Source organism: Excalfactoria chinensis, chromosome 3, assembly GCF_039878825.1.
Source record: "Excalfactoria chinensis isolate bCotChi1 chromosome 3, bCotChi1.hap2, whole genome shotgun sequence".
NCBI classification, from domain to species: domain Eukaryota; kingdom Metazoa; phylum Chordata; class Aves; order Galliformes; family Phasianidae; genus Excalfactoria; species Excalfactoria chinensis.
Window position 1 is genome coordinate 21,010,862 of NC_092827.1, and position 16,328 is coordinate 21,027,189.

The following is a 16,328-nucleotide window of genomic DNA, read 5'->3' on the forward strand; positions in this document are numbered from 1 at the left end:
TGATCCAATCTTAGTTCCATTAAAGATTTAGGTCCAGCTATGATCCAGTCTACTAAGACTGTTACTTTTATTATGAGTTTGGAACTCAAGTGTGTGCTAATGAAATTTGCAGATGGTTTAAACAGAGGCTTTACTAAAAGAGACGCAGACTGGAATATAGAAACAATTGGATGAGCTCACAAATTGGAATGCAGTGAAAGTAGAAACTAATAAACAAGCAGCTGCAATGACAGAGCTCATTAGATGAAAATATTAGTCTATTGTAGCATAATAAAGTGGCCACGAGACAACATACATAAGATTCTAGCACAGATTATGTAAATTTCTAAAAGTTCAGTATTAATATAACAGTATATGGCAACTTAAACACTACAATTATTTATGCTACTTAAGAAAGCCACATTCAAACTGCAAAAAGAACTGACAAGAACAGTTCGCTTTACCAACAAACTGAGGAGCCCACCTTGACAGAAGAGATTATAATAGTTTAAATGGACAGTCATAACTGCTTTCCAGTGCTTTGTCCATGAAGACTAGGTGAACATTTTGTAGTTCCTCTAACCATTTCTTCCTATCTCTGCACCTGTAATAGCCAAGACACATGGTAGTGAAGACCTCTTCAAATATATTCTGGTATAAAAACACCCAGGTGCTGTATATTTAGATTGTCTCACCAAGATTTGCTACTCTGTGGGAAGTAACACACCTCAGCCTTTTCAGTTTATCTGAGTTTCGTGGTTGACACTTGGAAACTTAAGTGGAAACTTAACTCAAAGTGTTCTTTGTCCAAGTTGAAAATCAGCCCATAAAACAAACCAATCAACCAAAGTACACCTCCCGATAATAAACAAACCTAGACTATACTTAATACTTACAAAGTGTCTTCATTGCTCGAGGTATTTTTCATATGACTCAATGCAAGTCTTAAGAAGTGATTCATAGCCCATCATATGAACCCTGTTCCAGAGGAACAAGCCCTGTCTCTGTGTTACAGTCTTACAATACCCCATCTCAAAGATCCCTTCCAATTTTAATCAATCAAGGAAAGGGAATATTCTGAATATTCAAGTAGGTACTTGAGAATATTGCTGCTCTTCATTATATTTAGGATAACTGCTCCATTGTAGCATAGCTTTTCCTATTATTTTATCAAGATTGCTTAGATGTTTAGGAAATGTTTAGAATTTCATAGGACTATAACCTCACAGGGACATGATCTGCTTCTTCATTTAGGAAGTCAAGTGCTTTCACTGATCCTCCCTTTTTAGACATAACAGAACCTGTGAAACCCTGTCTACACATTGCAGCGTTCTGTAACTTTTATGTTGTACTAACTGTACAGAAATCACTCCAATCTTACGCTATATCCCCAGTTTATGTACACCATGAAACTGTGTATCAGCAAGTCTGTTATGTAGGCACTTATGTTTACTTCCCTGCAATTCATTGCCATTTGCTGGAGTTCATTGCCTCAAAAGAGCTAAAACACCCTCATGTATTCAAACTGGTGAAATAGTAACTAATGTCCTAACATCCCAGTTTCATTAAGTGTTTTCAAAGTCCATTCAAAGCTCACAGAGGAGCCTCCTGATCACTCTACACAGTGAACACAGACATGCACACCCCAAAAAAAACCCGCTCTCATTTATTGCTTGGCTACAGTTTTATCTTTTGAAAACACTGCTTTAAACAGTGTTTTGTTCGCACAGAGCACACGTCTTACGGGCTTGTTTTTAACGCCTGAAAACACCGTTTGTAACATCTCTCCTCACGACTTTGCCCCCAACCACCTTACAACCACCCCCCACGCTGCAGCTCCCGCTCCGGCCATAGGCTGTGGGCCCGGCAGTACCGCGCATGCGCGGCAGAGCCCGGCAGCACCACGCAGGCGCCACGGAGCAGCGCGGAGGCAGTTTGAACGGTGGCGGGTATCGGAGCTGCTGATGGAGTCCGTGCTGAAAGGTAGCGGCTGAGCTCCGCGGGGGGAGCCGCCGGGATGCAGCGGGCGCTTCCACGCAGCTCATCCCCTTGGGGCTGCCGGCCCTGAGGCTGCGGTGAGGTCGCGGCTGGCGGCGGCCTTCTCGGTCCTGCGCGGCCTTCTCTGGCGTGGCTCACCCCACAGCCGCAGGAAGGAACGAGACGGGGCAGGCAGCACCGTGGAGCCTCGCGGTCCCTCCGGGGTCCTTTTGCCCCTGAGGGCGGCTCTCGGTGCCACCGGCTGTCTCTGTCTGCCCTGCTGCTGCCGCTCTCGTAACGCCTTAGGCCCCGGCGCGGTGTGCCTGGCATCTAGCGAAGTTTCTCCCTCTTTGGGTGGCCTTGGTTCTCTCTTCCCCACTACAGCCGCCACCTTTGAGGCCTGTTAACTTTGACAAGAACCTACCTCTTTCAAAGCTCTTCTAGCTCAGAAAAGCTCCGGGCTTTCTGGCTTTCCCTTACATCTGCAACACAAAAACGACCACGTGTTTTCTCTGTTATTTCCTAAATGGGGTAATTACTGTAAAGCATCCCTTTAGTCCTATGGTGGGTGCGTGCTGCTTTGAAGAGAATTCTGAGTTCCCAGCATGTCCTTCACTGGTAGGTGCAGAACTGCAGCTGTGAAGGTTTTAAAGCATTTGATGAAGAAGACACGGCTTGTTTTGAACGTGGGCACATTTTTCACAGGAAAACAGCCCAGCAAACAGCTGTCCTGGTCCAGAACGTTGGTGAAATGAGGGAATTGGTGTAGGCTTAAGGTCCCGTCAGCATCTAAAGTTGGAGCACCAGTAGTCATTTCTGTCTCACCTGGCTAAAGAGGTGTTCTAGGTTTCCTGTTTCTTTTATAGATTAAAAAGTTGTAGTACTTAACACTAATCTTTATGAAACTACTGCAGTTAAAATGTGATTTTGTTTTGTTACATTTCAGAACAGGGATGATACTATGTAATGAATTGGAAGTTCGTGTATGTATGTAACTACTAAGGAAATGCTGCCCACAGCTACAACAGATCCAATACCGCTATTCAATAGAGCAAGTTAGCAAATACAATATAATGTATTGCAACATAGTTACTACCGTTAGCTCTGCGTTTTGCCAGTGTTGAATTAGAACCTACGTGCCACATGCTGGAGGTGGCTTTGCTTCATACACGCTTCCCTGTCAGACACTGTAGTTAAACACTGTTTGCTGGGGATGAACCCTTTAAATTTAAATAAAAGCTTTCAATTTTATTCCTGAGCTCTGAGTGACATCTGGCCTGCAGTTTGTTTAAAGCTGGTTTTGGTGAGCTGGCACTCCTCCAGTTTTCTGGAGTTTTCCTGATCTGCTATTCAAAAGGAGAAACTGGTATGGCCAATGCAGTTATAGAGCATCCTAAATCAAACTAACAAAGGGATTATTGAGAGTTTCTTTTGCTTATCCTTGTATGTCAATATATCTGAGATTATGGGATTTTTTTTTTTTAATTTTATATTTTATATTTTAAGACTTACTGAGCCACAGCTATTTTATTCCTTAAAGAGGTTCTTAATCTGATTGATAAAGTAAGCTGCTTAACTGCAATATATCTAAACTTCTATAAGGCAATTGTTGTGAAAGTTTGTTAGCCCCTGTGATAGATACTTAATTTCAAGGTGATTTGATAAGGTGGAATTTTAAGTCAGTTGTGAATGGTTATTTCTACATATTTTTGTTGAAATTTGCTGAAAGGGTAATTCCATATTTATTTAAATATATTCTGGAGCTTGTGTAATGACAATTTATCTTAGCATTTTTATTAACTTGAAAATTAGCAATTATTAAAACCAGCCATGGATTTGAAGCTATTCTTGCTACAAAATGCGTATGAAGGAGTATTAAAGCCAATTATTTTCTGAAGGACAATTTAACTAGTTTTACCACAGTGCACTTAAATGTCTTGTTTTCCCTCTTCTGATTCCAGGTGTCCATGCATTTGTAGAAGTTTGGTCATCTAGCAGAACCGAAAATTACTCGAAAGCCTTTGAGCAGCAACTTGTTGATATGGGAGCAAAAGTAAGGAAACTATTTTGAAATTAATAGAATAGGAAAAATCTTAATTACAAACTTAGCTTGTTCTGCTTGTGTATTTCTTTGTAGTAGGAGTTTTTAAAGGGCAGGAAAGAAAACCATCACAAACTTGAGAATATATGATTATGCTCTAAAATTCTTATCAGTGGCAGATAAGAAATGCATATAAAGCCTACTCAGGTACATATAATCTTCCTTGTTTGTTAATATGCTATGAAGTATTGGTCTTGCTCCACGCTGGGGACAAACTGAATCTAAGGGTTGAAAACCTAAGTCATTTATATGTTGCTTTGTTTTCTGTAGCTTGTAGGCTGGTGGTCTGTTGTTACTACAGTGTTTTTCTGTACTGTGACATTCTTCCACTCAACCTCCAACAAGCGTGGTTCATTTGTAGAAGGTGCTTGGAAAAGTACATCTAAGCATTAGAGAGCTACACAACTGCTTCTGTTTGACTGTGTTGAGATGTTGCTGTAAAATGTGAATTATTAACTTGATTAATTTGGTACAATCACAGTAACTGATTGAACAGTTTTATATTTAGAAGTATTGTTTGTAAAGAGTGGAACATCCAGGACTGAAAGTGTTATGATTTATTTGTTACTAGAGGTTTGTAGCTGAAGATTTGATTAGTTTTGTATCACAGTGAAAATGTCAGTTGTGTTGTTAGTTATGTTTTCCTAAATTCCTACATTTCTCACCCTTGTTTTTAAAGTGTTCTCTCATTCTTTTTGGTAGCATCAGCGTTCCCTCAGAACTAGAACAGATTACTGTTATTGAGAATTAGTACATTAGATGACGATACCTGTATTCTATGTTTGTGAGTTCTTCACTAAATAAAAGATGCAATTGGCATTTCTCTGGATAGTGGATACGAACTTCTGTACCGATGGTTTCATAACAGTTTCTGGCTACTTAAATAATGTTGTAAGATTAGTGATACAGAGAGAAGGGAAATGGAAATGGTAGCACAGAGAAAAGAAATTATGAAAATAAAAGACTACTGTAGCCTTCCAGCTTGTTTTGCATTGACTTGACTAATCAGACTTGGGCTTCAATTGCTTCACGCTTTTTGCAAATACAGAAAAGATCAAAGCAATCCTTGACATATTGTTTAGAATAAGTTCTTACGCTAGTGTTGTATGCAAGAAAAACAGACCACGCCATCGAGTTTCATTAATATTTTCTGATTTTCAGACTCAAAGATGAGCTCTCTGTTCACTTCTGCAGGTTTCAAAAACTTTCAACAAGCGCGTGACGCATGTAATCTTCAAAGATGGACACTCAGCTACATGGAGAAAAGCACAGAATGCTGGTGTAAAGATTGTTTCTGTACTCTGGGTGGAAAAGTGAGTACTGTTGAGTAAAATGAATGTGACCTATTCCAGAAAACAAATTCCTTTATTATTTTATTTTAAAATGACCTCTTTTTTTTTTTTATGTACCTGAAACTTTGTTAAGTCTATGAGTAAACTGATAACTTTCTTATGACAGTATTTCTATTACAAAATCTGTTACTTCCACAGAAAGATGGTGTTTTATCTATTGAAAATGAGTATGTTGAATTAGCTGCATGATATATTTGTTTAGTGCTTTCATGCTCTCAGATGGCATGCATAGACAATGAAAACCAGATATTTACACTGAATTGAATTATTCAATTTCCATATGAAAAAACACATTTCATCAGGGATAAATATGAAGGAAGTATTTGTACTGTTTCTGTACTTAGCCCTTATAGACAGGATATCTCATAGCGAGAAAGGAAAAGATCCATATGCAGTCTGTCTTTTAGGACATTTGTCAGGTTTAGCATGGCACTGTTTGAAGATTCTTGACTACCATAAGGAAAGTTATGTTAAAAAAACAAAACAACAACCAAAAATTTGAACTTCCATTTTATTTGTAGTTTGTGGCATCTCCTCTGTGTTTAAGAAGTTGTTGAAGCTTAACTTAGAGTTCTGGTAAAGTGTAAACAGTACTGGTTTTTAAGAATACCCATATGTTATATTCAAACATTCCAATTCTTAAATTGTTGTGATGATGGAAATTAGAATATAAGTGAAGTAAATGGTCCTTATCAATTATCATGTGCTTAGAGAAATAGCAGTCTGAGTAAGATAAAACAACACTGTGCTCTGCAACACAGCTTTTAAGCCTCAAGAAACTAACTGTCAGGATGCCAGCACCAAATGAAAAGTTATGAGAGTATCTAGAAGGAAAATGTAAGCTGTTCAATAGGAAATAAAATAGCTAGTATCTTCCTGATATTCTTTGAAGTATTCCTATAATCAGTGCAAGGTTTTGATGTATGCCTTAGAAGATGCTTGTTGTAACTGGCAAAATCTTCTGATATAGATATAGAGATGTGTTTTATTGAGGTAGGGGCAGTGATGATAATGATGGATGAATAAACTTCTCTAATCTTTTTCCTCTGCCATACATTCCTGCTTCTGCTGCCTATGCATTTCCTCCTTATCCCTCAGTTTGACCAGCAAGCCCTTGCTCAGCCATGCTGGTTTCCTGCCTCCCTTGTCTGATTTCTGAAACATGGAAACAGAGAGTTCTTTTGATCTCAGAAGGATGTCCTTAAAGAGCTGCCAGCCTTATTTCAATCTTTTGTTCATAAGGATGGCTTTCAGGGGATTCCATCCAGTAACTCTTTAAGCAACTGGAAATGCACTCTTCTGAGGTTCAGGGTCCCTACTCTGCTGTTTGCCAGGCCTGTAACTTTCAAGATCACCGATTCAACCAGGGCATGATCAATATAGACCAGAACGCCTCCAGTCTTTACCCTCTTCTGATGTCCTTTGCACTGGTGAGCACCATTTCCAGTAATGTTTCTCCTCTGGTCAGTTATCCTCAGTGCACTCCAGGACTCTCCTGAATTGCTTGCAGCCCACTGTGTTGCCTTTCCAGTAGACATCCAGGTGGTTGAAAACTTCAATGAGAAAAAGAGCTGGTGAGCATGATGTTTCCGGTAGCTGAAGTGAGAAGGCCATGGATATGTTCAGAACGATGGCAGAAAATGATTTTGAGAATGACTGAAAGTATAAAATGATTTTCTCACAAGATGTGATTTGAAGAAGCAAGAATTCTTCATCCTGGAAAAGAAGTGAGAGTCGAGTCAGAAATCCTTCTTTCATATGAAAACAAAGGTTAATATGAAGATGCTGTGTGGGGAATTCATCATAGAATCATAGAATTATCCAGGTTGGAAAAGACCTTGAAGATCATCAAGTCCAACTGCAGCCTAACCAGTACCCTATCTCTAAAAAAAAAAAAAAAAAAACCTCTGCTAAATCATATCCCTGAGTACCACATCCAAACGGCTCTTAAACACATCCAGGGATGGCGTTTTAACCACCTCCCTGGGGAGCCTATTCCAGTACCTAACCACCCTTTCTGTAAAGAAGTTCTTCCTAATATCCACCCTGAACTTGCCCTGGTGCAACTTGAGGCCATTTCCCCTCGTCCTGTCACAAGTCAGTAGTGAGAAAAGACCTGCCCCACTCTCACTGTAAGAACCTTTCAGGTAATGGAAGACGGCAATAAGGTCTCCCCTCAGCCTCCCCTTCCTCAGGCTAAACAGCCCCAGCTTCCTTAGCCTCTCCTCATAGGGCTGATTCTCCAAACTCTTCACGAGCCTCGTTGCCCTTCTCTGGACCTGCTCCAGTACTTCCATATCTTTCTTGTGCTGAGGTGCCCAAAACTGGACACAGTACTCGAGGTGAGGCCTCACCTCGAATTAATGTATATTTTTCCTTCTCTAGTAGAAGAATTGGAGAATTCACATTTAAACAGTTTAATAAAAAACAAACAAAAAAAGCAAAACAAACAAAAAATAATATTGCCTCAGGCCGTCCTTATACCATGAATCTGTAGCAAAGCAAAATGGGAATGTTTGACTGTTTTCTTATATGCTCTTGGGTATCGTGATATTGATACTATGTGGTGTTTTATCCAGGCTCTACTCTTTGATATTTGAGCCCTAAAAACACCAGACAAGGAAGCAACTCATCAACAATTACTCCAGCATTTCCTGATTATTCTACTTTATGCCAAGTATTCTCCCACTTAGCAGCTGGTGAACCACTACTTATGAACTGTTCTGCATGTACTCTACTGTTATATTCCCCTGGGTAATGCATAAGCCTTTCATAGGAACACGCCCTTTGACATGAAAAACTGTAATATTTGCTTTTCTTCTAAAAAACAGCACAAACTATTAGTGTCAGGACCTGTATGAATGTTGTTTCTTACTTAAGAGTGTTCTTGCCAATGATCTGCCTGAGTTAAAGCTTCTGCTTCACGAGCATGCTTGAGTATACACTGAATAAATGTGGTCCCATTGTTTAACAGGAAGGAATATTATCCAGAAGAAAACCTGAAAAATAAGGTGACCCTCGAAATTTCAATAAATTCATAAATCCAGAATACATTTCTTTTAACAATAAAAACAAACAGATTTAAAATCATTATCTAGATTTTAATAATAGCCACTGAAGTAGAGCAGGTGGATTATCATCTTTTAATTTAACTCCAGACAACTCTAAACTCTGTTAGTTTAACAAATATTTGTAGTGATTTATCTCTTTTTTTTCTCTAGGTGTAAAGTATTAATTGTAGTTTTACAAACATGACCATGAAAGCAATTTGACACTAGGTGTCACTAGAATCACAGTCTTCCAGAGGAATTCTAGTAGTCTAAGGTTCTGTCTCTTTTCCATAACCAGCTTTACTACAGAAAACGTGGTTCAAGAATGAAACATCACAATTCTGACTGAAATATATCTTCCATTAACCTGCTAAAGTTCTTGTCTCAACACCGTGCATAATGTGCAGATATACAATATATATGTACAATATTCCAAGCTAACACAAGTCCCACAGATCTCAAGTCAGACTTAAAATTATTAAGAAGGAAATTCGGGGTAGAGTATCAGTTTGATTAATTTTATTTTTTTCATTAAAAAATTATAGAGACAGCTTTATTTCACTGCAAGGGGCTGATTCTGACATTGCACGTACAAACAGAAGACAGAAAACTGAAACTAATTGGTAGTAAGAAGTAAGAGCCAGGATCAGATGATACCTATGTTCTCAATTACCAGAATAGGAGTATTATCCTTTCTGTTCTTAATTCTCCTGACACACTGTGGTTTATAGGTAAGCCTTTTCTGTCATCGGAATGACAAATAAAGGTTTAGCATCTCATTAGCTAGAGAAGAATGAAAACCCAGAATCCCCAGAAAATACAAGTCTAGATCTTACAGTCATGTAAATTGGGCTAGATTGACTTCATTCAACGATTTTTGAGTGTGTGGGGGAATAGTATGGGTGTGTGACTTTGAGTTTTAGAACACTGAAACAGCAAGTTAGACGACATCATTAGGACAAAAACTGTCATATCCTCTATTTGATATGTAATGTAAAGTTGTTGGGTTTGGGGTTTTTAGCATTGCCGTATTTATGCTAAGAATGCATACTTGGAAAAGGTTTAATGAATGCAGAACTTGAGCAATTTATTGTTTTTTTTTCAGCAAAAGTTGTCATTCTTAAGGACCAAAAATAACAGCTCTATTTTATTACACAGATGTCGAGAAACTGGAATACATGTTGATGAATCTTTATTTCCTGCAGTATACAATAATGAAGGGTTACCACTAAAAGTGAGTAAAATTCTAATATCCTGACCTCAAGGATTTGAACAGTTGATTTTTCAGAGCTTCCTGTAAACTCTGAGTAGGTTTTTAAAGACAATAATCGTTTATATTGGTATATAAGGAAGTGAAGATCTAAATGCCAACAAATTGATAAATGATCTGCTAATCCAAACCAACCAACGTCTGTGTACCTTCATTGAGGTGTGTCAAGAACTAAAATCCTCATTTTGAAGTGGGAAAGAGCACATGACTTTTGGGTAGTAACGTTGCTGCAAACAAAACAAAAGAGAAGAAGAAAGTTGATAGCTTCATCTCCCTTTTACTAAAATCTGATCTGAAATATCTATGAATCCTTTCTAGTTTCATATTACTATTTGTTTTAGAAAATGTTATCTTTGCAGTTATCAAGAACTCTGAAAGATGTGATTATAAATCAGTGTTAAACACTGACAATACTGTGTTAGAATGGTAAGCAAAGAGGAAGTCTAGTTACTTTGAGCAGGTTTTAACCATATACTTAATAGTTTTACATGTCTTCTAGCACAAATGTATGCAGCCAATGGACTTTGTTGAGAAAACTCCAGAAAATGATAGAAAGCTGCAGAGAAGACTGGACCGGATGGCTAAGGAATTAGCTCAACAAAGGATAGGAATTAATACAGGTAAGAATTCCTTTGGACTAGTATTCAAATACCTTAGTTATTTCTTGAAAGTGAATGAATTTTTGAGGATTTGTTTGTTTCTTTCTTTTTATGCCTTTGTGCACATCTCTGTAACAGATGAAGTTGATTTACATTTTACAGAGCTGTTTGCAAACTTGTGTTTTCGGTTGTGTTTGTTTTTTTTTTTTTGAGAAACAAAATAGAACTCAATCTGAAGTTGTTGTAGTTCAAATTGTTATTAGAAATTATTAAAAACAATAATGTACAATTTATTTATTTTTTTGCTTAGAAACTTATATACCGGTTTTACAGTTTGAAGATGATGGTTCACTTGTGTATAGCCCTGTTTCTAAATTAAGAGATCAATGCAGTGAAATGGAGAGAAGAGTAAATGAGATGAAGGAGAAAAGAGAAAATCTTTCTCCTACTGGTAAGAAGTTAAACTTTATTTATTCATGAGCATGCACAAATGGCCACCATTTTTATTGCTGCATTTTTTCCACGCTTTTTTGCTGTCTCTCAGAATTACTTTTACCATACTTTTCTTGAAATATTTAATTCCCTAGACTCAAAAATGTTTGATTAGAAATGTGTAAGATAGTACTGCTGAAATCAATTAGCATTAATCATTATGTGGGTAGCATTTTGCAAGACATCAGCCTATTAGCCCATAACTCATTTGAAATGATCCCTGACTGTTTAGAGCTTTGAATCTCGCTGAATTGCAAAGGGATACTGATCTAAATGATGCATGCAGAAAAAGGGTGGTGCTTGCTTCTTTTCCAGTCTGGTATTAGAGCTATGACTATGCCTATTTTGTACCTGATGCTTTGTTTTATGATTTGACCTGAATGCCTCTTAAATATGATGATTGAACATAAAAGTTGAGTGTATTTTTTTTTTCTTCTAAGTCATTTGGATTTGAACTGCTTGTATTGTTGTATTTATTTTCTTTTGTGGTTTTGAGGTAATGGTTCCAAAGGTTTTGAAAAGCATTTCTACTGTATGGAGGCATTTGTACTAGCTGCAGAAATTACCAGATTCTTTAATTAAAAGATCTCAACTGGCTTAGAACTGGCCCATATTTCATCAATAGTTTTCTTTCATTTTGGAAAAATACGGTGCTGAGTTTACAAAAAAAAAAAATTTGATTCATTTGCGAATTCTAATAATTTTTTTGTAAGTAAGTTTGAGATACTGTTAAGCAGTCTATAAGTAGTTGTCAAAGCAACCACTTATCTTTTAAAATTGAACTGCTTTTGAGATATCCCCCCTGTGGCGCTAGGGGGTAGAAGTTCCGCTTCGCTACACAGAGGGCTCGATACCCGGGAGTTGGACTCGATGATCTCTAAGGTCCCTTCCAACTCGCACAATACTATGATACTATGATACTATGATGATATGGATGGATGCTGAAGACACTTGTATGTCTGCACGTGGAGCTGACTAATTTATCATTTGTAAACTCCTAGCTTCCCAAAGGTTTCAAGCACCTCCACGTTACTCGCAAGGAGACTGCCCATTGTCTAACTCTTTAACTAATTCAGAAGACACATTATTGCAAGGTAACTATCTCAACCTTAGTTACATGTTAGAGAGTTTAAACATAACATATGATCTGTATATCTTATTTTGAGTGGTGATAGATTTGTAGAGTGAAATAGGACTTAACTTGTTTTTTTCTATTGTTTATATTTAAAGTTGAATTATGTTTGTTTTCTCCTATTTGGCAAAGTATATAGGAGTAAGAATTCAAGGAACTCGAGCACAAGAAGTCACATTGGGTAAATATGTCACTTTACTACTGAGTTGCCTGTGTCACTTCCATGTGTGACAAGTAATTCTGCTCCTTGCTAATGGCTTCTTGTTCTGGCATTCCATCAGTTTACTGATACAGGAATCTTGTATAGAACACAGAGTTTAGTGGTGTGTTGTCGAAACAAAGAGAATTGAGTAAAAAATAGAATTCACTAAACTGGAATGTCTTCCAGTTTTTCAATGGAAAAACCTGAAAACCCAATGCATTTTCCAGTTTAAGTATTCAGGAAGTGACATATGTTAAGGCTCTTGTACTCAACTTCAGTGCCTGTGTTCTGGCATGGTAGCAGGACATAAGGCAGAGAGTGATTGTGAAAGTTGTTAAACTACATCTGTGGATTTCTTAACAGCAGTAAGAAATAATGTCCACAGTGAGTAATGTACTTCATACTGCTTGTCTCCTGCTAGTCAGAAGAAAAAGATTAGTTGGATTTTAGCAGAAAAGTAAGAAGTTAGCTTTTAGAATTCATAATGAAGACCACTTGGATGGACTGCCTATATATATATACATATTTTAAGTGCTGTACTGGCATCATACAGAAAATCTGTCATGCTGGCTTCCATGAGAACAGAGGCAACATTTTACATAGTGGTGTCCTGACACAGCTAGGTATGCCTTCATGCAGTTTCAGAAAGAAGTAGCAGCTTAATACTGGAAGTAGCATGACTATACCATGATAAGGTTAAACATCAGTTTGAGCACTTTACCTTGGATATCCCCCTCCAGCATTACAGCTGTACTATAGATTTTTATATTACAAGGGCTGCTTTGAAAGTAATGTGCTCTATTTTATTATGCTGGATCACAGTGTGAGAGGTTGAACATTCTCACCAATATTCCATTACATTTTGTTGCCATGTGACAGATGGCAGCAGAGGGGCAGTCTGACAAAATGATGTCTGACGTAGAAGTGTGTATGCAGCAAATATGTGTCACAAATTCCTCCAAGCAGAATAAGTGGCACCTATTGACATTCATAAACGCTTGCTGAATGGTTATGGAGACCAAACAGTGGATGTGAGCGCAGCAAGGTGGTATGTTTCAACAATGATGTCATCATAGCAGCTGTGAAATATTGGGTCACCTCCGTTAGTGCAGATTATTATGAGTGCAGTATGCAGGCTCTTGTTTGTCGCTGACAATATTGCATAGCTAATGGTGGTGACTCTACTGAAAAATAGTGTTTTGTAACTGAGAATTTGTTGTATCAAATAGAGTCTTTGTGCTCTTTGTATCTGTTGTAGTTTCCATGGAAATAAACAGGAGGCATTACTTTCGGAGCAGTGCTCATATCCCCGATAATTGTGCAGTTTCCATCTCTGATATGCTGTCATGGTGACCCTTTTGTTTGTTTGCAAGGCTTATGAGAATGTGTTTGTTGACATTTCAATTGCAGCTTAATTTCAGAACATACCTCTCTATACCATGTGTTTAAATTGTTAATTATATTTAGTGAGCAAATAAGATTACGGTTTCCCCTAAAACCTACAGCAGCACCAACAAAGGAAGTATTACTGAAACTCTGCACTCAGCATTCATTTTTTGTAGTAAATAGAGTATAGGAAATTGTTTGAAACAACAGGATTCTTAAAATTGTATTTTAAATAATCAAAGATGTGAGCCTATTTCAGAAGAATTTACTGTGAAGGGTTATGAATGGTTCCTTTTTATCATCTCCCAGAATAATTTCTTTAGAATAACTAAAATAAATGTAATCTTTTCTCACATTCTGTTTGGTTTTATTACAGTATGTTGATGCGTAGGTTATGATACTATTGCGTATTTAATTTGTTCCTAACTACAAGATGATAAGTAATGCTGTGGTAGCAAAAATGATTATATTGATTCCAGCTAACTCTACGGACATAATATCATACTACTTTTCTCACATACTAGAAAAAACAGGTTTTTTTGTTGTTGTTGTTGTTTTTTAAGATAGGATTTGTGAATGGTTATTACCACATAGGATTATGTGATAGTAAAATCTATTGTAGCTTCTCGTCAATATACTTTGTTTCTGTTTAATGATTTGGCCACTGGATGTTCAAGTAAGTGGCTATGTCCTTGTTTTTTCTTTTCTATAATTTCATATGCATTTTACTTAGAAATTTTGTTTTGTTTCTGTTTTCTTAACTGTTTATATTGCTACTTCTCATATTTTACAGGAGAAAAAAAGAAAGACTGCTTTAACTCAAGTTGTAATGACTATTTTGGAACTGTTACATCAAAGAGACAGAAAAAAGAGGTAGAAAACACCTGCAATACTCAGACTTGTACTCACGTTTCTATGAGTGCTTCAATAATGAATTCTCCCTCATGTGGCTGTGACCAGAAGAGCTTAATCCAGAAGCAACCTAGCAGAAGAAGCTTAGGTAAAAAGTGGATTTTGCAGGGTACTTTGCATGATAGATTGTATTTAGAAATAAAAGATCTGAAAAAGTTTTCAGAGCAAAACCATAAGGATGAAAGTACAATGTCCATACTGCATTAGAAATACTTGTACAGCTAAATGCAAAATGTTCTCAATGGAAAAATGCTTGAGAATTACACCAAAAGAAAAAATGCTGCAGTCCAGACTTCTACTTAAAAATAAATGAGTGTGTAGGAGCCAGAAGAACACACATTTGTATTCTCATATATTGCAAATACGAACTCATCAGGATGTAAAGAAATTGGCTTACAAAATGCAATAAAACTGTGAGCTGACTTCTTCCTGTAATGCTTGGCATTCTGTAAGGTTTATACTGCTATTAAGGCTGAAAGAGCTGGGTCTGTTCAGCCAAGAGTAGAAAAGGCTTTTGGGAAAATTTATCACTGCCTTTGAGTATCTAAAGGGGTTTATAAGAAGTAGAGTGACAGACTCTTTAGTCTGTCCTGGAGACATTCAAGGTCAGACTGGACCAGGCTCTGAACAATCTGATCTAGCTGTAGGTGTCCCTGTTCACTGCAGGGGAGTTGGACTATATGATCTTTAAAGGTCCCTTGCAACTCAAATAGTTCTGATGTTCTATTCAAGACTTGTTTAAGGTAATAAGTTCTTCATCCCTTTAATGTTATGATACTATTGTAAACTGTCTGCAAGTAACCATTAAGCATAACATTCCGTGTTAATATTATTCTTATTTCACAAATTTAAATTGCTGTTAAAGGCGCAAAATCTATAATGGAAAAAACAAAACAACTACAAAAACAGCAATTTCTAACTTTTGCTATAATGAAGATTGAATTAGCCATTTGAGGGCATGTAGAATCATAGAATATTCTGACTTGGAATGGTCCCTTGAAGGTTGAGTTCATCTCCTTACTTCAAACAAGGCAGCTGAACAACATGCAAAGTACGCATCTCTTTCAGTTACGGCTTTATTTATACGGAGCTAATCTTTGTTTTTAATAACATTTTTAAGAATATTATTTATACTTAAGCATTCTTAATTTAGTTTAGCATAAATTCTTTCAATGCAAATATATACTAGAATATGAAGTCTTGGGAACTCAGGAAAATTCTCAAATGGTACTGTGAGAAACTCTCAGTTCCAATAATTTTCCATCAGGCAAAGATCTCAGTGAAGCGGCAAAGTTTTTATTATTATTGCAGTAGTGAGCACGTACCCCCTTGTGGCAAAGGAGAAATTGGGGGTTGGACTCGATGATCTCTAGAGGTCTCTTCCAACCCCTACAATTCTGTGATTTAATTCTCTGATCAGTGAAACACTTCTCATTATATCTCTTTTTTTTTTCCCATCACCAGTAGTTACTTTCACGTTTCCCTCTTGGCTAGGTTCTCCTGGCTTACAGTCTGTGCAACATATCCACTTTTCCATATGAGGTCTATCACAAACCTACTGTTTTTAGGATCATTTTGTACGTTTCGATGGATACAGAAGGGCAATATTTCTTGAAGCTGCTATACCTGTTTTATTCTGTGCCAGGCTTCTTTACCCTGCACTCTATTTTTCGTTTTCTTACTATTTATGAAAGCCATGTTTACTCAAAACTCATATCAGAAAATATCTAAAGGTTATGAAGCTCCAATTCCTGATTTATTATATCTATTATGCTGTGCTAGCAAGCATAAATTTAATTATACATTTAATTTTACATTTAGCTAATGGTCTTCCCCTTGTGTATTCATCCATATAAACTCACATTATCCACACTTG

General features: G+C 37.2%; 1 protein-coding gene across 1 annotated transcript in view; it reads left to right on the plus strand.

Annotated features, from left to right (window-relative positions):
- Positions 1 to 1,840: 1,840 nt before the first annotated feature.
- Positions 1,841 to 16,328, plus strand: part of MCPH1 (microcephalin 1) — a 118,220-nt gene continuing 103,732 nt past the window's right edge. The window contains exons 1-8 of the mRNA XM_072332983.1: positions 1,841 to 1,962; positions 3,918 to 4,009; positions 5,252 to 5,370; positions 9,618 to 9,693; positions 10,229 to 10,349; positions 10,639 to 10,779; positions 11,822 to 11,914; positions 14,334 to 14,540. Coding sequence (XP_072189084.1) covers positions 1,944 to 1,962; positions 3,918 to 4,009; positions 5,252 to 5,370; positions 9,618 to 9,693; positions 10,229 to 10,349; positions 10,639 to 10,779; positions 11,822 to 11,914; positions 14,334 to 14,540 — 868 coding nt within the window. The 5' untranslated portion in view covers positions 1,841 to 1,943. The remainder of the gene's footprint in view (positions 1,963 to 3,917; positions 4,010 to 5,251; positions 5,371 to 9,617; positions 9,694 to 10,228; positions 10,350 to 10,638; positions 10,780 to 11,821; positions 11,915 to 14,333; positions 14,541 to 16,328) is intronic.